A 21,104-nucleotide genomic window follows, 5' to 3' on the forward strand; every position below is an offset into this window, starting at 1 on the left:
TTTTCAAAGATATTACTCACCTTTGGTGCTTTGAATAAAACTACTTTTCTACCCACTCACTAGTCTTTCGGCCACTAAAACATCCTGGAATAGCTGGAAAGCACCTTCCTTTTTTTTAACACTACTAATTTTCAACAAATAAATTAGTTCGAAAAAATAATACTATCACGTTCCAATTCAAATTAATGTATACATACATATAAAAGTTAACAATATGGATAACGCATTCGACAAAGTTTAAAAATATGTATTTTTAAATTTAATTGAATTCAATTAAAGATTCACAAACCAGCACGTGTTCACGTGTAATAATAATCACGAAGTATCTAAACACAGGAACGTCATGTAAACAAATTGTCTCAATGATGCTATCACGAAGTGATGCTATGAACACGAACCAACGTACATTGAGTCACTAGTGATTCAAGCGCAGCCAGTGGCAGAAAAGAGAACTATTAGCTTTATTACTTTCTTTGGTGAATACGTAATCCATGTTATTTTTTATAAATATAAAAATATTTATTGATTAAAATTACAACGTGATTTTTTGGATTTACAGGTTTTTTTGTTGAGTTTAACATGTTTCGCCCAGAGGGCATCTTCATAAACAGTTTAAATCCAAAAAATCACGTTGTAATTTTAATCAATAAATATTTTTATATTTATAAAAAAAAAAAAAACTATTAGCTTTGTATATAATTGTGAACCATGACTGCGACGAAAAAGTCTATACCGTTCGGACTCCTCATATCTATACTTCGTGATGTGCACGGTGAATATAAGCGGCTGAGAAAAAAAACGTCGAAAAGAGTAGCATCCTTTAATCTTTAATCAACACAACTTTATGCTAATTGCTACTAGAGGGCTCTAGTATTACAAATCTAGAAATAGTTCTTTGTGGCATAAATGTACCGTACGTTTTAAATTAACTAATAGTAAAAATAAATTGGCACCGACACAGTTGTACATATTACTTTTGTACGGACATTATCAACTAACAGCCTTTCAACAAAATATCTCTAAAGTATTTTCGGTGAATATAACAATGTAATAATCAATTAACAATACATTATTAGTACAATGGCATGCATGAATTAACCACATTTAAGTTTGTATTATAATATAACAGTAGTTCGGTGACTTCAAAGAATAGCGCAAAAAACTGGATGTAATGAGAACTTAAAACTGCGATAACACAGTCAGTATTAATTTGGTTTAGACACACGTTGTCGCAACTGTGAACATTGTGAGAGACGAACTTTAATGTTGGGATAAAATGCGATCGTCTGTCTTTTTGTTTCGTTTGAAAGTTTAGACAGTCTATTATTGTGTGTGTGTCATTGGCAATTAACTGTGTCTTTGATTGAATGTGTTTCGATGAAAGTATTATTGGTCGATTTTCAAGTAATTGCCTCACGTAGTCTCTTCCAAAATTGACGTTTTACTCGTAATGTCGACAGATCTCTTTGGCCGTTAAGTGACATTGTTCACATTTGGGGTGCTCTAAAAGTGAGCTAGTTTGCGTCCTTCTTTGGACTACGATCCACCTCTACACTACTACCATGTTTAGTATGCGCTACTGCAGGTGCGTGTCGGGTACGTTCCGACACAAAACGGTGATATGTGGGGGTGTTCTCCTCGTCTGTAGAGATACTAACACGGCATGCACGTTGATGTGACTTAGAGCTGCATCGACAAAGCCTGTGTGTATCTGTGTGGGTGTGCTGGTTACCGGTGTCCCAAAGCTCACTCTTAGCTACCATATATGTGCCAAGGTCAGATTTACGTTTAGGTGTACTCATGCTTCCTCCGCAAATCGTACTACTACCGGTAACTTCTTGAACGGGGTGCTCCTTATGCTGTAGGGCGCTTTTTAGGCTACATCGCCGCAGCATGGAATTGCCTTTTGCACTCATGCGTGGCAGCTTTCGATGACATGTAGAATGCTCATTATCAACTATACTATATGTAGCTCGGAAGTGCGTCTACCTAGTATAAGTTGTGGTTGTATTGGTTTTTCACAGACGAAGGGTTCTTCAAGATTAACCCCTTTCTCTTTGTGGACCATTTTGCACTAACCCACAAGAACTAGCACGGTTTCAGCTTTGGCCCATTGATACACTCCTGTTCATGTCAACATTGAACAGTGCAAAGTATTAGCCAGACGACCGCGGTCGAATCAAATTGACGTAAATGACTTAGTAAATACGTGATAACATACTATACATAATGTCTTAATAAATAGATGATAGCGTTGGGCGATCGAGGTCTGATCATAATGATTTAATAAATGATAGCGTAAGGCATTCGAAGGTCTTAATGACTGCGAATGCAAACAATGTAAAGATAATATATAGGCAGAGACTTCCGGAAATAAATTAGTTCATAACCTGTATACATATCCTTGGACTCCACGGACCTTACAACTCCGTGTCAACTCCACAAGCACGAACCAGTGCCATCCAGAGCAATCGAGCTTATCACACAAGAACCGTCAATGCACCAAGCATCGTCCGCGTACACAACTTCCATCTAAATCTGATTTAAAGTCAGCCCTTCGCCGCAGACTTTTACGTTCACCTCATGGAAAAGAATGGAACAGCTCCTGCAAGCTCCTGGGACACAATGAGATAATCTCTCTGGGTTTTGTCGCGGATGTGGCATCCTTTCAAAGAAGTAGTACGGACAAGCGATTACCGTCTTTCACACTACTTGCCCCTTTCATAGCATTAGGCCCAGTGCCGCAATCTACTATTTCACGGGCTTCATTCCCCAATCGTCGTATGAATGCTTGTATTTCTACCTCGCACTCCAATAGTGTTTTCCTATATCTTGAATTGTTTGCCTTTACTTCTTTCATTTTGGATTCTACTTCGGAGGTGCTTGATTCACGTCGAGTTAGTAATTCCATTGGGAGTAAGGATTCCCTGCAGCTTTTGTCAATGGAACCTGCCTGATTCCGTTTTAATTCGACCATTATGGGAACAAGGTTGCTGTTGTGAAATACATCATAACAAATATAGCAATAAACATAAACATGGCGTCCTGGTTGTCAGCAAATACTAGTACAACGGCCGCGCCGCAAATTCATATAATTGCCACGTTGTAAACGCTCATCTCAATATGACAACTGTCGTTTAATGCTGGTATGAATACGTGACGCGTGTCCCATACTAAGAATGCTTTGTATGCATAAATCGAACACACGAAAATAGTAATTTTCTTTGAAGCACAATATTCGTTTTCTGGTATGATGACAATGTCCTCACTTGATGGATGTGGCTAAAAATATTCAAATTATTTATGTATTAAATAATAGAGATAGACACTTACATAAAATTCCGATTGCTAAGTTTCTCGATAGAAAAGATCCGAGATTTGCTACGTTGTCATAATGACTAAATCAATAGCACCTGCCAAGTATTGCTAAACAAGGAGAAGCCTGCCATTAATGCCCAGGCACGTACGGTGCAAATATATGCAAAAGCATCTGAAAATACAAATAAATGAGTTATTTCTAAATACTTTACCAAAACTGGAGACATACCAACACTGGAAAGTCCTGAATCAAGACCGAAAAACACAATACTCGCGAAAGTAAGCATACAACCAATATTTATCAAACTGATGAGATGAGGGCTGGACATCTTGATATACCGCTGATAACGATATTTAATGTTGAACGCAAGAAATACCGACCATTATAATGCCGCAACTTGCAAGCGATGCAAAAATAGCGTATGTAGTTTTATTGACACGAAAATGTTCGATCCGTAAAGTACGATCTTTTCGGGGATGTCTAAAATTATAAAATTAAAATATAACTACAATTTTTAATAATAAACAGATCTTACTTTCTTATCCATTTCATTGTTGCACCAAGCGTAAGAGTCAATTGTTGAGTGGTAGCACTTTATTCTTCTGTCAGAAGTAACTAATTGTATGTGCTATGTTATGAATTGCAAAAGCTACGGCCAAACAGTCATATGTGTACCCATAAAAACGGAAACGTTCTAAACCTCGTCATCTGCGGCGTTGAAAAAAAGTTCATAAAGGTTAATAAGTTAAATTTGGTTATACTGACAATGCCGGAGATAGTAATTTCTCCACTGGTACTAAGAGGTAACAAATCGGTCAGAATTGATGACCAAATTCTACGCGACAGAGGAAGGTTGAAACATTCTTCATACGATACGTTCGTTAAGCATCCAGCAATTCTACCTGGAAGCCATCCATTATCCACTTTAATTATGCGCCATATTCATAACCACAATGCACATCGGCCCACAGGGAAGCAAAGGCCCACGCAACAAAGCAAAGGTTTTGGATTATATCAGGTCAAAGGTTAGCCAATAAAACTGTACACACATGCATAATGTGCTTTAAAGCAAAACCTAAATTTGTCCAATCTTTAATAAGTAGTTTACCTCCGGAACGCGTAACAGCCGCTCATCCTTTTTTGCATTGCGGCATTGACTACGCGGGACCAATACTATTATTAACTTGGCAACAAAAAATATAAGGCGTATATTTGTATTTTTGTGTGTTTGGCCACCAAAGCGGTACACTTGGAACTCATTACACGTCTGGCTACTGATGCGTTCATTGCCAGTCTTCGGCGGTTTATAGCTCAACGCGATGTGCCTCAAACTGTTTGGTCCGACAATGGCACCAATTTTGTCGGTGATAATCGCAAATTAAAGGAACTTACCGACTTTGTTTCCCGCGAACATAATAATTTATCAGACAAATTGACATTAGAAGGTATTCAATGGCGTTTCCTCCTCCCATCATTTTGGGGGCATATGGGAAGCGGGGGTTAAATTAAAAAAGTATCATTTAAAACCTACACGATGTTCCAGAAACACGACTATCTTTATTTCAACGAATCCAATCGATTTATCAGCACCTCTGGAAGCACTGGTCATTGGAATATTTTAATAAAATTCAACCCAGAGAAGAATGAAATCGCGATACTGCGGAGAAATTGTTGAAACCGGGCGTTTTATGTCTTAATTAAGGAAGACAATTTGCCACAGAAAGTAGAATTTGCTGAAAGTAGAGCAGAATAATAAAACGCCACCCCGGAAAAGACAACGAACGAGTACTACGCGTTGCCACCTTGAAAACCTCTACCTCAACAATCCAGCGACCGGCAGTAAAACCACTCACACGTTGCCAATCTCAGAAGCAAATTGTTGAAAGACCCATAACTCTTTCAAGGCGAGGGGTTATGTTAATACAACATTTAAGTTTATTTTGAATTGTTAAATTGGTTACCAACAGTGAATTTATTTTATTTTATATTCTTACTCTTATTTTCTTACTCACTTTTGTTATCAATTATCGACTCATGTTTCACTATTGCGAGAGAATAGACATAAAAAAACCAGCTTTCGTTGCGTTTACATGTCTTGCTAACCATCAAATAACAATAACCGACCAACCGTAATATATCCAGAATATCCCCTGTTCAAACGAATAAAGAACAGTGTGCAAGAAATGAGCGCATATCAATATCTGAGCAAAATATATGTTAAAATATTGAGTTCGTCTACAAAATTTAATCTCTATCAACATATTAGGTTATTCAATATTATAGTTTATTTCCTTGTTTTTTTTTGGAAAGTGAAAGTTTTCTGTCACATTGTCAACCTTGTAAAAACATTTATTTTATTATTTCCAAGAATATTACATGATGTTTAGACGACAACCAGAGTAATATAGTTGTACATACTTCCGAAAACTCCAATTTCAAATAAACGGCAATCTTCCAAAATTAAACTTCTTAATTAATCCCGACAGGTTATGGGCCCAGGTTACGTTCTTGATTAATTAAAATTAATAAATTACAAATTTTCTTGAAAGAAAGAAAATTAAATTTCAAAGTGCAATTAAAAGTTAGTGAGTGTAAACTAAAAATAAGTGTCTAAATGTTTCTAAGAGAAAACAATTAACTATTTCCAATTATTAAGAGTAAATTATTACTTAGTAAATAATATGGAAAATTTAATAGTTTAATTTAATTTAATTTAATAGAAAATAAATTGTTCAGCTTAAAATTAGTTTAAGGTGATACAGATTTGTGCGGAACCGGCGAATGACAGCAAATTTATGCAGTTTGTATTCCTTGCTAACCGGAATCGTTAGCATCAGACAATATCTTCAAACGAAAAGTGTAGCGAAACAGCCGGAGTTCTCAGAAGTTGATAAAGTGGCCCAACTATTGCTGACGTTACCGGCATCTTACAATGGCGGGATAACGGTTATCGAGACTTTATCGGAAGACAACATGACGTTAAGTTTTGTAAAAACACGATTATTAGACCATGAAATAAAACTTGTGAATGAAAATGTTGACACGAGTAAAAAGGTTCTTCACATAGAGCAGAAAAATAATGACTCAAAACGACATTTCAGTAACTTTAGAAAAACGTCGAAAAATTATGGCGGAATCATCAAACCAAAACAGAATAATACAAATAATAAAAAGCATGTTAAGTGTCATCATTGTGGAAGGAAAGGACATTATAAAAATGAATGCCGTTACTACCTGCAAACTATAAAGTCCAAAACTAATGCAGAAAGACTAAAAACCATTCAGGCTATCTAGACTGCCCCACAGGAAGAAGGCGAATTTGCATTTATGGCTGGAAACTTTCAGTTAGCAAATGAAGAAAAGAAAATTTCTTTTCTGTTGGATTCAGGTGCCTCTGATAATCTGATAAATCGAGAGGATCTAGCTGACATCTTTTTTGATCTGCAAACACAAATTAAAATTTGTGTTGCGAAGAATGGAGCCTTTATTACCGCAACCAAGGTCCTAACCATCAAATCGAAAATGTATTGTACAGTCCTGATGTACCGTATAATTTGTTATCCGTCTACAAAATGCAACAAGCAGTTTACTTGGTAACCTTCAGTGATTCTGGAGTGACAGTAAGCCGTAATGGTAAAACGGTAATGACTGGTAAGCCGAGAAACAATTTATTTACTCTGGAATTTTCTGTAAGTAAAAGCTTTATCAATTATTCAAATAATGTATAATAATACCTGATAATGATTTATGTGAAGCTTGCATTAACGGTAAACAAGCGCAACTATCATTCAATAAATTCAAAAATAAAGACTATATAGAAAGAACATTACTTAATATCCATTCGGATGTATGTGGTCCTATTACGCTTTCTGCAATAAATGATAAAAACTATTTTGTATTGTTTGTTGATGAATTCACTCATTTGAAATATTTATTTATTTATAATTTTTCGTGAATATTGGATTTACAATTTATATTTGGAGTTATATACAAATATAAATATTTCAAATATAAAAATGGATTACGTATTCGCCAAAGAAAGTAATAAATTCACTCATTATTGTGTAACTTATTTAATTAAACATAAACTTGATGTATTTGCAATGTTTAAAGATTATGTAACAAGAGTGAATCCAGCTTTAATTTAAAAATAGTAAATTTATATACTGATGATGGTAAACAGTATTTATCTAACGAGATGAAGGATTACTATGTAAAAAAGGGCATTAGTAATCATCTAACAATACCACAAACTCCATAGCAAAATGGTGTATCTGAAAGAATGGTTAGGACCATTACAGAAAAAGCGCGAACCTTGATGTCTGGTGCAAAATTAGATAAAATATTTTGGGGTGATGCAGTTTTAACTGCAACATATCTAATTAATATGACACAAACAAAATCATTGAATGCAAATAAAACACCATATGAAATGTATATAGATTTTTACTATAAAGTACGATAAGTTCGGAAATCCATTAAAGTATAAAGCTCGTTTAGTTGCCAGAGGTTTTAGTCAAAAATATCTTATAGATTATGATAAAACATTTGCTCCAGTCGCGAGAATTTCATCTTTTAGATTTTTAAATCCACCAGATGGATGTAAAAAGTGCGTTTTTAAATGGTGAGTTAAAAGAGAAAATATATATGCGAGTACCTGAGGATGTAAAAAGCAAGGCAAATCAGGTCTGTAAATTGAACAAAGCATTATATGGCCTGAAACAAGCTGCCAGATGTTGGTTTGAAAAAACTCTTAAAGAAATAGGTTTTACAAATTCCTATGGAGATCGGTGCATGTACATACTAGATAGAGGAGATATTTCTAAAAATATTGACATTGTATTATATGTGGATGATCTAGCGATATGCCTTGCAGATAAAATTACAATGACAATTAAATGAAAATCTTGATTTTATTTCTAAAAAAAGAAGTACAACGGGATATTTATTTAAGTTATATAATAGATGTGCAATATGTTGGAATACTAAAAGTCATTTGTGGCAGGTTCATCTACAGAGGCTGAATATATGGCACTGTATGAAGTTGTCAAGGAGGCAATGGGGTTAAAAACTTTAGCAGCAGGTATAAGCCTGGAAACTAAAGAACCTATCTTAATTTATGAAGATAACAATGGATGTATTAGCATAGCTAATAATCCATCAAGCGACAAAAGACCCAAACATATTGACATAAAATATCATTTCTCCCGTGAACAATGTGAGAAAAAAACTATATTTCTTAAACATATTTCAACAGGTGAGCAAATTGCTGACATGCTGACCAAGCCACTACCCAAGGTCAAATTCCTGGAGTTAAGAGCGAAAATGGGATTGGAAGATTGATTATTAAATGATAAATAATATCTTGATGTAATATTATAATTGTTATTATTCATGATCTGATAAGGTTTTTCTGGGTTTCCCTTATCGTTAAGACAAATATCAGATCATAATGTAAACGATTAGTAACAATCGTCTCAGACCAAGAGTTAACGGAGGTATGTCAATTAATATTGAATGTATTGTACTTGAAACTGTAAATTATGAAAGAGATTAATTTTTGAGGGTGCGTGTTGAAATATTGAGTTCGTCTACAAAAGTCATTCTCTTTCAACATATTAAGTTATATAATATTATAGTTTATTTCTTTGTTTATTGTGGAAAGTGAAAGTTTTCTGTTTAAGGGTAACATTTGGTAAACACATTGAAAACCTTGTACAAAAATTTATTTTATTATTTCCAAGAAGTAGAGAAAAAGTACTCGAGCTAAGAATCATTAAACTAGGTATAATTTTAAGGGCAGTATAGACTGTTTAAAACCAAATATTACAAGATGTTTAGACGACAATGAAAGTAATATAGTTGTAAGCAGTTAGTTCGTTTTGATCTTTGACATCGCTAAGACAAACTTCCGAAAACTCCAATTTCGTATAAACGGCAATCATCCAAAATTAAACTTCTTAATTATTAAATAAAACACCGCTACCTATATCCATAATCCTAACATTCGTCTAAGTGATTTCTCAAAAGAGTTGAAAAATTCTAATTGGAAGAAGCTTTAGTTGATTTTTCCATTTCACATTGGGTTGTTGATGAAATGGCGCCATTTATTGGTATCAAAATTATACATATTAATAAGAAATTGAACGGCCAACATTCTCACAACTCGTCACGCTGCCCAAGGTGAATCTATTCATGAAATTATTTGTGTTTTGTTTTTTATTTGAACTGTCATTGTTACCACGATTCGCACACCAAAGTATCATTCATTGTATTATTGTGTCAATTGCATGCCGTGCAGATACGTGCGTGATTGTTTCTAGGTTATAATTTTCTTTGTGCTGTTATTATTTGAAGTACATATACAATATACATAATACATAATTCTAAAAGAATTAGCTACAAGAAATGGCTTTCGTGAGAAAAAAATCGCCTTTATGGGATTAATTTGACATAAACAGTAAAAATAATAAGTTAGCTCTATGTTTATTATGCAATGATAACATTTCTCGTGGCGGTGAAGGGAAAAATGCAGATATGTATCTTATAATAAATAATAATAATGTAATTGCTATAATTTTTTATTGAGTAAAATAAAATTTTGCAAGTTTCGTAACGTATTAACTAATTATTTGTTTCAAAATATTTTGTTTTTTAGGTATTGTTTTTTTTGTGTTTGAGAGTATCCTTGACAGACGTGAAGAAAGCCGAGGTGAAATTTAAACCAGTCAGAGAAGTAAAAATTAAGAGGAAGGGAAACAACAGGGTAATTAAGATCCAAGGAACAAAGTTACGAAAGAAATTGGCCCAAGGGGAAAACTGAATGAGAAATAATCGGAAAAATAAAAATAAAGAAATAAAGAGGTTAGAACAAACTGAGACAGGTTGATTGAGAGGTGAGAAAACGCCATCTAGAAATTGTATACAAAGACATTAATAAGAGACAAATACAGGACACTAGTTTCGAAAATAGCAGTCCAGAAAATAAATAATCTACCAAAATAAGGAACAGGGCACCTGAACCAATAAGTATGCAGACAATATTAGAGGAAATGAGGAATATGAATGAGAAAATGAACCAAAGACTTGATAAGAACAAGGACGAAATGAAACAATGTATGTACGAAGGTTTCGAACAACAACGGCAGGAAATAAACGTCCTCAAACAGGAAATAAAAGAAATACAGGAAATCAACAAGATGAAAGAGGAAGAATGGAAAAACGAAAAGGAGGAAATAATGGAACACGTAGCCAAGCTGGAAAACCAAATAGAATACATAGAGAAGAAAGAAAAACGGAATAACATAGTTATAAAAAATATGCAGATCAAGAATGGCAACGTGAAGGAAGAAGTTGGAAAATTCATTAAAGAATACATAGGGGTAGATGCTTATATAACCGAGGCGGAGAGGATTAATTATAGAACAATAAAAGCTAAGATACAGGATGCAGAGCAGAAAGAGATCATAATGAAGGCCAAGAGCAAGCTAAAGGACACAAAAATATTTATAGAGAGTGAGCTCACTAGAAATGAAATGAGCATTCAGAAACAGATATATGAAAGGGCTAAAGAGGAGAGAGGAGGGAGCGACAGTTAAAATAGGATACAAACGATTATCCATAAATGGAAGAATGATAAAATGGGAAGAAATGCAACAACAGATGGCCAATCCAAAAAACCAAATAGCAGGAACACAATAAACAAGACAACAAATCGTAGAGGATGGAGACGACGCAAGGAAATAATAACAATTGGAACATGGAACATACGACCGCTATTACAAGTAGGAAAGATGAACGAAGTGGCTGATCAAGCAATAAAGAATAAAATAGACATAACAGCTCTACAAGAGCTGAGATGGAAAGGAGAAGGTGAAGTTACCAACCAAAATTATACACTATTCTACTCCGGAGGAAATAAGCAAGGAAAAAATGGAGTCGGTTTCATCGTGACAAACAAATTCAGAAAACATATCATAGAACATAAAGCACATAGCGATAGGATATCATATATACGAATAAAAATGGCAACATACAACGTAACATTAGTAAATGTTTATGCCCCACCCGAAACCACCATTAACGAAGAGAAAGAGCAATGGTACGAAAAATTAGAAGAGGTATATGAACAAATCAACAACCGAGACACAATAATAATAGCAGGGGACTACAATGCGCAAGTAGGTAAAGAGGAGTGCAACAGTAAGGTTGCAGGAAAATTTACAATTCACGAGAAAACCAACGATAATGGAACAAGACTGCTGAAGTTTGAGTTCGTCGACAAAATTCATTCTCTCACGTATTAAGTTTTCTGTTTGTGGGTACCATGTAAAAGGTTTATTTTCATATTTCGAGGAAGTAGAGAAAAAGTACTCAAGCTGAGAGTCATAAATCTAAGTATAACTAAGGGCATTGTAGACCGCTTAAATAAAATATGACAAGATGTTTAGTCTACAACCAGAGTAACTTTGACATACAGAGATGTATGGAGTTAGTTCGTTTCGAGCCTTCAAATCGAACAGACATACTTCCGAAAACTCTCATCTTTGAATATACGGCAATCGTTCACAATTAAACTTCGTAATTATTTAATAAAATCACCACTACCTAAATCCATAATTCCAACAAAGACTTTGTAACTTTGCAGCAAGCAATGGATTCATTATCGCCAGCACAAAATTCAACCATAAGCATGAAGATAAAGTAACATGGAACGCCCCAGGAGGAAGATATAGTACTCAAATCGATCACATTTTAATAAGAGAAGATAGACAAAGCCTAATAGAAGATGTATATACAGAGAAGGCGGCAAATGTGGAAACAGACCACTTCATGGTGGTGGCGAAAGTACGTATAAAGAAAACAAACCAAAACAAGAAGCAAAGTAAGAAAGCTAGATGGAGTATAGACAAACTGAAACAAGAGGAGGTACGAGCCAAATATGAAGAGGAAATGGAAAAAGAACTTGAAAGTCAGGAAAGTGGCATGGAAGTAAGGGAGAAATGGATGAAACTTAAAGCATGTCTAAACAAAACAGCGCAAAACGTATTGGGTACGGAACAGAAGCAGAAGCAGACACAATGGTGGAATGAGAAATGCAAGGAATTAGTAAGAAGAAAAACCGAAGCAAGAGACAAATATATGAAGACTGGAGATGACAATGACAAAGAGAACTATAGGAAGGCGAGGAATGAAGCAAACCACGGAATAAGGGAGGTGAAGAATCAATGGATGAACCATAAGTTACAAACCGCTGAAAATCAGATGAAGAACAATAATACCAGAAAATTCTACCAAGACATTAAGAAAATGAATACCATAAAAAGCACCAGGCAAACTACAAAGATGAAGAACAAGCACGGAAAAACAGCAGAAACCGAGGAAGAAGAAAAGCAAATATGGGAAGAATACTTCATGACAATCCTGACTGAAGACAAGACTCAAAGAAGAAATCTGGGAGTGGGACAAGAAGAAGAAAGGTGTGAAAGAAATGAGCAAATATCAATAGCCGAGCAAGATATAAAAGAAATAATAAAGAAACTGAAGAATGGGAAGACACCTGGACCCGATGGAATAAACAATGAACTAATAAAGTATGGAGGAGATCGAGTGGTCAAAGAAATACACGAGATAATAAATCAAATATGGGATATGGAACATGTACCGGAAGAATGGGGTATAGGAGCAATATATCCAATTCACAAAAAGGAGACAAACAGATATGTGACAACTATAGAGGCATCACCATGCTCAACTCCACATACAAGATGCTGACCACAACCATACACAACAAACTAATGGAAAACATCACAATACCTGAATATCAAAATGGGTTTGCGAAAGGAAAATCTACCATAGATGCTATACACATGATGAAACAGATTCTACAAAAAACAACTGAGCATAACCAGAAAGTGATAATCATCTTCATAGATTTTAAAAAAGCCTTTGATTCAATAAACCAACAACAACTAATGGGAATTATACACTCACTCGAGATACCAACAAAGGTAAAGGCAATGATCAACGTTGTCACTGAGAAAACAACAACATTAGTAATTACGAGAAGCGGACAGACAAGGGAATTCGAAACAAGTAAAGGGATAAGGCAAGGAGATATACTATCAGCCACATTTTTCACACAAGTAATCGATCACATACTCAGAAATATACAAAGAAAAGGAACATTAAGAAACAAACCACTACAAATAATTGCATATGCTGATGACATTACAGTGATAGCCAAACAAAAGTATCTGCTTGAAGAGACAATGAGGGAAATTATGGAAGAAGGAAGAAAAATTGGACTATACATAAATACGGAAAAGACAAAGGTTATGATCACAGGAGACGATGAAACAAGTTCAATTGAGATAGGAAACCATATGTACGAGTGCGTAAAAACATTTAAATACCGACGAAATAGCGGAGAAAATTCAAGCTGCACATAGAGCCTACTATGTCAATAGAAAGTCACTAACAAACAAGACGCTGAGAAGGAAAACAAAACTGGGGATATATAAGACCATTATAAGACCAATTCTGCAATATGCAGCAGAAACACTCACGTTAACAAAACAAGATCGAAACAAAATGGAAATTGCAGAACGAGCAATATTAAGAAAACTTACAGGACCGAACAAAATGGATGATGGCACAATTAGAAGAAAAACCAACCAGGAATTGGAAGATGTAATGGAAGGTGAAAATATCATAAGAAAAATCAAGAAACAGAGACTAAGATGGGCCGGCCATATCATGAGGATGGATCCAGATACAATACAAAGGCAAATAACTGATTGGCAACCAACATCCAACAGGAAGAGAGGAAGACCTCGAGAAAACTGGTTACAGCAAGTCGAAGACGATCTAAAACACCTAGGAATAACGGAGTGGAAAAATAAAGCAAGAAACAGAAGAAAATGGAGAGAAATTATAAAGCAAATATAGAATACGGTTGATCCGCAGAATAAGGATCTATAAATCTTGAAATTAAGATGGCAATGCCCACGAATGGGCGGGAATGCCTAATATTATATATAGTAGTGTTAAAAAATGGGAAAGTTTTGTGCTCTACCAGGATGTTTTAGTGGCCAAAAGACTAGTGAGAAGGTAGAAAAAGTAGTTTTATTCAAAGCACAAAAGGTGAGCAATATCTTTGAAAAATATGTGTTATAAACAATTAATTTATAACTAATAGCCCAAAGATTTAAAAATATGTCATAATTTCATGTATCTTGTAAAATATTGGCGGTGTCCATAGTAATGCAAGTATTTAAACGAGTACACTAACGCATAGTGACGCGCTCTATTGGCGAATATTTGGTCCCCTAGAACGTGACCATTAATTTAACATGACGTTCGGACTCCTTATATCTATGTTGCAGTCAATGTATACATATTTAGTAAATGTATACATTTACTAGTCAATGCATACATTCGCTAAAATTCGTAGTTAAAGTATTCATTGTAACTGAAATGAACACATTAGCTAGTGGATGTATGCATTCACGGGCTGCTTCTAGTCAGTGTGTTAAATCCGTTGATTAAATCGTTAAATTTTATCACCCCACCCCCCCATAAATAATACCAAACAAGGTAGCCTACCTAACCACCACCCCACCACCCCCCCACCCCAGGTGCGTGTCGGGTCACAGAACGGTGATATGTGGGGGCGTTCTCCTCGTCTATAGAGATACTGACAGGGGATGCACGTTGATTTTGACTTAGAGTTGCATCGACAAAGGCTGTGTTTATCTGTGTGGGTGTGCTGGTTACCGGTGACCCAAAGCTCACTCTTAGCTACCACATGTGTGCCAAGGTCAGGTTTGCGTTTAGGTGTACTCAAGCTTCCTCCGCAAATCGTACTACTACCGGTAACTTCTTAAACGGGGTGCTCCTTATGCTGTAGGGCGCTTTTTAGGCTACATCGCCACGGCATGGAATTGCCTTTTGCACTCATGCCTTGCAGCTCACGGTGTAGAATGCTCATTATCATCTACACCATATGTAGCTCGGCAGTGCGTCTACTTAGTATAGGTTGAGGTTGTATTGGTTCTTCTCGGACGAAGGGTTTTTCTAGATTAACACTTTCTCTTCTTGGACCATTTTGTACTAACCCACCAGAACTAGCACAGTTTTAGCTTTGACCCATTGATACACTCCTGTTCAAGTCAACATTAAGCAGGGCAATCACATGACGTAAATGACTTAGTAAATAGGTGATAGCATACTCGCCCCTTTAATAGCTTTAGTCCCAGTGGCACAATCTACTATTTCACGGGCTTCATTCCCCAATCGTCGTATGAATGCTTGTATTTCACCCTCGCACTCCAATAGTGTTTTCCTATATCTTGAATTGTTTGCCTTTACTTCTTTCATTTTGGATTCTACTTCGGAGGTGCTTGATTCTCGTCGAGTTATTGATTCCATTGGAAGTAAGGTTGCCCTACAGCTTTCGTCAATGGAACCTGCCTGATTCCGTTTTAATTCAACCATTATGGGAACAAAGTTGTTGTTGTGAAATACATCATAACAAATACAGCAATAATCAAAAACATGGCGTCCTGGTAGTCAGCAAATACTAGTACAACGGCCGCGCCGCAAATGCATATAATTGCCACGTTGTAAACGCTCATCCCAATATGATAACTGTCGTTTAATGCTGCTCGTTTAACGTGACGCGTGTCCCATGCTAAGAATGCTTTGTATGCATAACTCGAACACACGAAAATAGTAATTTTCTTTGAAACACAATATTCGTTTTCCGGTATGATGACAATCTCCTCACTTGATGGATGTGGCTAAAAATATTCAGATTATTTATGTATTAAATAATAGAGATAGACACTTACATAAAGTTCCAATTGCTAAGTTTCTCGATAGAAAGGATCCGAGATTTGCCACGTTGTCATAATGACCAAATCAATAGCACCTGCCAAGTATTGCTAAACAAGGAGAATCCTGCCATTAATGCCCAGGGACGTACGGTGCAAATATATGCATAAGCATCTGAAAATACAAATAAATGAGTTATTTCTGTATACTTTATCAAAACTGGAGACATACCAATACTGGAAAGTCCTGAATCAAGACCAAAAAACACAATACTCGCGCAAGTAAGCATGCAACCAATATTTATCAAATTGATGAGATGAGGGCAACCATTACAATGCCGCAACTTGCAAGCGACGCAAAAATGGCGTAAGTAGTTTTGTTGACACAAGAATATTCCATACGTAACAAGAGAGTACCTTTTCGGGGATATCTAAAATTATCAAATTAAAATATAACTACAATTTTTGAAAATAAGCAGATCTTACTTTCCTATCCATCTCATTGTTGCACCAAGCGTAAGAGTCAATTGTTGAGTGGCAGCACTTTATTCTTCTGTCGGAAGTAACTAATTGTATGTGCTACGTTATGAATTGCAAATGCTACGGTCAAATAGTCATATGTGTACCCATAAAAACGGGAACGTTCTATACCTCGTCATCTGCGGTGTGGAAAAAAAGTTCATAAAGGTTAATAAGTTAAGTTCGGTTATACTGACAATGCCAGAGATGGTAATTGCTGCACTGGTACTAAGAGGTAACAAATCGGTCAGAATTGATGAACAAATTCTACGCGACAGAGGAAGATTGAAACATTCTTCATACGATACGTTCGTTAAGCATCCGGCGATTCTACCTGGAAGCCATCCACTTTAATTATGCGCCATATTCATATCCATAATGCACATCGGCCCACAGGGACAACAAGGCAAATGTTTTGGATTATATCAGGTTGACGGTTAGCCAATAAAATTGTACACACATGCATGATGTGCTTTAAAGCAGAACCTAAATTTGTCCAACCTTTAATGGGTAATTTACCTCCGGAACGCGTAACAGCCACTCATCCTTTCTTGCATTGCGGCATTGACTACGCGGGACCAATACTATTAATAACTTCCAACAATCGTGGCAACAAAAAATATAAGGCGTACATTTGTATTTTTGTGTGTTTGGCCACCAAAGCGGTACACTTCGAACTCATTACACGTCTCGCTACTGATGCCTTCATTGCCAGTCTTCGGCGGTTTGTAGCTCAAGCGGTGTGCCTCAAACTATTTGGTCCAACAATGGCACCAATTTTGTCGGTGTTAATCGCAAATTAAGGGAACTTACCGACTTTGTTTCCCACGAACATAATGATTTATCAGACAAATTGACATTAAAAGGTATTCAATGGCATTTCCTCCTCCCCTCATTTTGGGGGCATATGGGAAGCGGGGGTTAAATTAAAAAAGTATCATTTAAAACCTACACGATGTTCCAGAAACACGACTATCTTTATTTCAACAAATCCAATCGATTTATCAGTACTTCTGGAAGCGCTGGTCATTGGAATATCTTAATAAAATTCAACCCAGAAAAAAATGGAATCGCGATACTGCGGAGAAATTGTTGAAACCGGGCGTTTTTTGTCTTAATTATGGAAGTCAATTTGCCACCCTTGTATTTTCAATCTAAGAAGGAAATTGTTGAAAGTCCCATAACTCTTTCAAGGCGAGGGGTTACGTTAATACAACATTTAAGTTTATTTTGAATTGTTAAATTGGTTGCCTACAGTGAATTTATTTTATTTTATATTCTTACTCTTATTTTCTTACTCACTTTTGTTATCAATTATCGACTCATGTTTCACTATTGCGAGAGAATAGACTTAAAAAAACCAGCTCTCGCTGCGTTTACATGTCTTGCTAACCATCGAATAATAATAAACGACCAACCGTAGTATATCCAGAATATCCCCTGTTCAAACGAATAAAGAACAGTGTGCAAGAAATAAGCGCATATCAATATCTGAGCAAGATATATGTTGAAATATGTTGAGTTCGTCTACAAAATTCATTCTCTTTCAACATATTAGGTTATTCAATATTTTAGTTTATTTCCTTGTTTATTTTGGAAAGTGAAAGCTTTCTGTTTGAAGGTAACATTCGGTAAACACATTGTCAACCTTGTAAAAAGATTTATTTTATTATTTCCAAGAAGTAGAGAAAAAGTTCTCGAGCTAAGAGTCATAAAACTAGGTATAATTTTAAGAGCAGTATAGACTGCTTAAAACTGCTTACACGACAACCAGAGTAATATAGTTGTAAGCAGTTAGTTCGTTTCGATCCTTGACATCGCAAACGACATAGGTACTTCCGAAAACTCCAATTAACGAATAAACGGCAATCTTCCAAAATTAAACTTCTTAATTATTAAATAAAACACCGCTACCTATATCCATAATCCCAACATGAAACCTAAGATTATTGGTGTGCAATATGAATGCGCTGTGATTTACTATTAAAGAGATATGACCCAAAACCAAAACTATATGTCATTTTGTACGTACTTCCCCTACATATTACAAGTTATAACGTACAAGTTATAACTTGTTCATTCACGCCGAATTAAGCCGGGTCCGGATTACCGGCATTCCACTGTATATAGTTTGAATTGCAGTTAGGGAGCGCCGTCGAAATCTCGCCCAGGACGCTGAAGTATAACTTCAAAAACACCACTACACCACTAAAGATGAAGAAAAAGACAGATCCTCAGGTCAGCAATTCACAAAGGTGAACTGCCAAGACGATCGAAGGAGAGATAGAGAGAGATGAATTAACGAGCCTCGGCCCCACCCGAAGTTGCTGGCGGGCGACGTATAGAAACATGCATGCCCAGCAGCACAGCTATTTCACAATGAGTAACCATTGGAAAACACACTCCTAATCAAGAATTGAATGGTTACATGTACGATACATTGGGAGATCACAGTAATATTAATCTACAATTAATATTTCAGAAATATCACGTTCTGCTTTGTAGTAGTATTACATTTAATTTTTGTTTTAATACATTAATGTAGTCTGATTTCCATTTTTGGATTTACAATTTATATCGTTTTGTGATACATTTTTAGGTTTAGTTTAGGATGTATGGTTTTTTTAACGGATTCACAGGTATGGTATTTAAATTAATTCGTTGTTACTTGTTGTGATACAGTTTGATGTTGCTGCACATTTTGGTTTTGTTTTGCCTAACCGGCATGGCTTCGTTTAGTTAAGTCAATTTATATCATTATAATTTATATTGTGTTTTATCTTAAAGGGTTATTTTATTGAGAATATTTCACTTGTATATCAGCGGTTTTTATTCCTTCAAAAGAGATTGATCGACCCCAACCAACAGCCAGCGACAAACTGCCGCCGTGCCGCACATAGACTGGAATACACACCGTAGTCGCACTGCGCACACTTTGACGAATAGAGGGGGGTTTAAAGCCAGTGTGCGTCGCCTTATTAACATTGATTCCACGTCTAATGTAGGCATCCCAGTGTGTTGCTAGGTGTAAATAAAACGCAATCAACTAAACAACGGTATGGTCATAGAACTTGATAATAAAAGCTTGCAAGGAGTACACACACCTCGGATCAAAAATTCACATATCAGGTCGAATGGACCGGAAAATCCAACAAAGAATTACCAAAGGAAAACAATAATAGACACGTTAAACGGAATACTCTGGTCAAAAGCGTTCAGCAATACGCAAAAAAAGCAGAATATACCGCTAAATAATTAAGATCATTATTTTATATGGCTGCGAAAATTGGCAAATCAACAAAAGCCAAGAAGAAAATTTTCCATTGTTATGAACTTCTTAAGAAGTTGAGCTCGAATATCGAGGAAGGATAAAATACGCAACGACCGCGTCAGGGATATAATGATGATAGAGAAACCACTTATAGAAGATATTCAACAAAAACAATTTATGTTGATCAAACATTCAATGAACTTAATTCCTGGAAATAAATGGTGCCGAAACTGTGAAGCATCAATAAATCAAATAATTGAATAAAATTAAGATAAATTGGAACCTATGGAAATTGAAAATGTTGTCCTTGAAAATCAAAATATAGCAAGAGGTGACTGTGTAACTTCAAAACCCTGTTCATCTGGGTTTTATTATCAATGTAATTCTCAAAATGTTGACTTAACTTTACTTAGTATATTAAGTGTTGATCAATTATCAATTATTTTCTGCTATTCTATAACAATGACCAAAGTTTAGAGGTACATTCGTGTACATACACGAAAGTATTCATAATGTGAATAAATCAATTTTTCGAAAGAATTCTGTTATACGGGAGTTCAAAGTTGACAATACTAAACAGGGCAAGTACCAGTTATTTGACCGCAGCATAATTATAATTACTTGGTAAACATAAATATAGCCATAGTCTTTAGTTACGCGCTGCATGGCCACGTTTTAGGATTGTTGATAATTGTAAATTGACACTAGGACTAGCTCACAATCAGTGACTCTTCGGCCCAGTATAAAAGGGATTTTCACCGCTGGCTCAGCGCTCAGAACACTTACCGACTCGCTAACTATATATTCTCTCATATTTAGGTATGTACCCACACAGATAAACAAGATAAAGTTTGTTTTAGCCAAACTGTGGGAAGGCACATGGAAAACATGGCGATTTCAAATCAAGATCATTTTAAAGACAAAAGGCCTGTATCAAGTCTTGACGGGAGAGTGTGTAAAACCCGATCCGCTAGCAGATGGAGAGCACCGTCAAATATAGGAACGGCAACAAGCGTTGGCGAGATAGGTCGACAAAGATAATAAGGCTCAAGAGTTGATCGTGAGTGGAATACGCGGGAAGATACTAACGCATTTATTCACCTGTAAAACCTCGGCGGAGATGTGGAACCAATTACACGTCGTGTTCGAGCGAAAATCT

General features: G+C 35.8%; 1 protein-coding gene and 2 pseudogenes across 1 annotated transcript; 1 reads left to right on the forward strand and 2 right to left on the reverse strand.

The window, feature by feature from the left end:
- Positions 1–2,409: 2,409 nt before the first annotated feature.
- Positions 2,410–6,294, reverse strand: LOC135802804 (gamma-aminobutyric acid type B receptor subunit 2-like; annotated as a pseudogene).
- A 3,316-nt stretch (positions 6,295–9,610) lies between these two features.
- LOC135802800 (golgin subfamily A member 6-like protein 22) lies at positions 9,611–13,093 on the forward strand. The gene is made up of 3 exons (XM_065316431.1): positions 9,611–9,883; positions 9,978–11,499; positions 11,950–13,093. The coding sequence occupies exons 2-3, from the start codon at positions 11,492–11,494 to the stop codon at positions 13,091–13,093; spliced, it is 1,152 nt and encodes a 383-aa protein (XP_065172503.1). The 5' UTR covers positions 9,611–9,883; positions 9,978–11,491.
- A 1,855-nt stretch (positions 13,094–14,948) lies between these two features.
- On the reverse strand, positions 14,949–16,814 carry LOC135802801 (gamma-aminobutyric acid type B receptor subunit 2-like; annotated as a pseudogene).
- Positions 16,815–21,104: the final 4,290 nt, after the last annotated feature.

This window comes from Atheta coriaria, unplaced genomic scaffold (genome assembly GCF_025399875.1).
Source record: "Atheta coriaria isolate IRGN ID8LTWV9N9 unplaced genomic scaffold, Caltech_Dcor_3.1 hic_scaffold_54_pilon, whole genome shotgun sequence".
NCBI classification, from domain to species: Eukaryota; Metazoa; Arthropoda; class Insecta; order Coleoptera; family Staphylinidae; genus Dalotia; species Dalotia coriaria.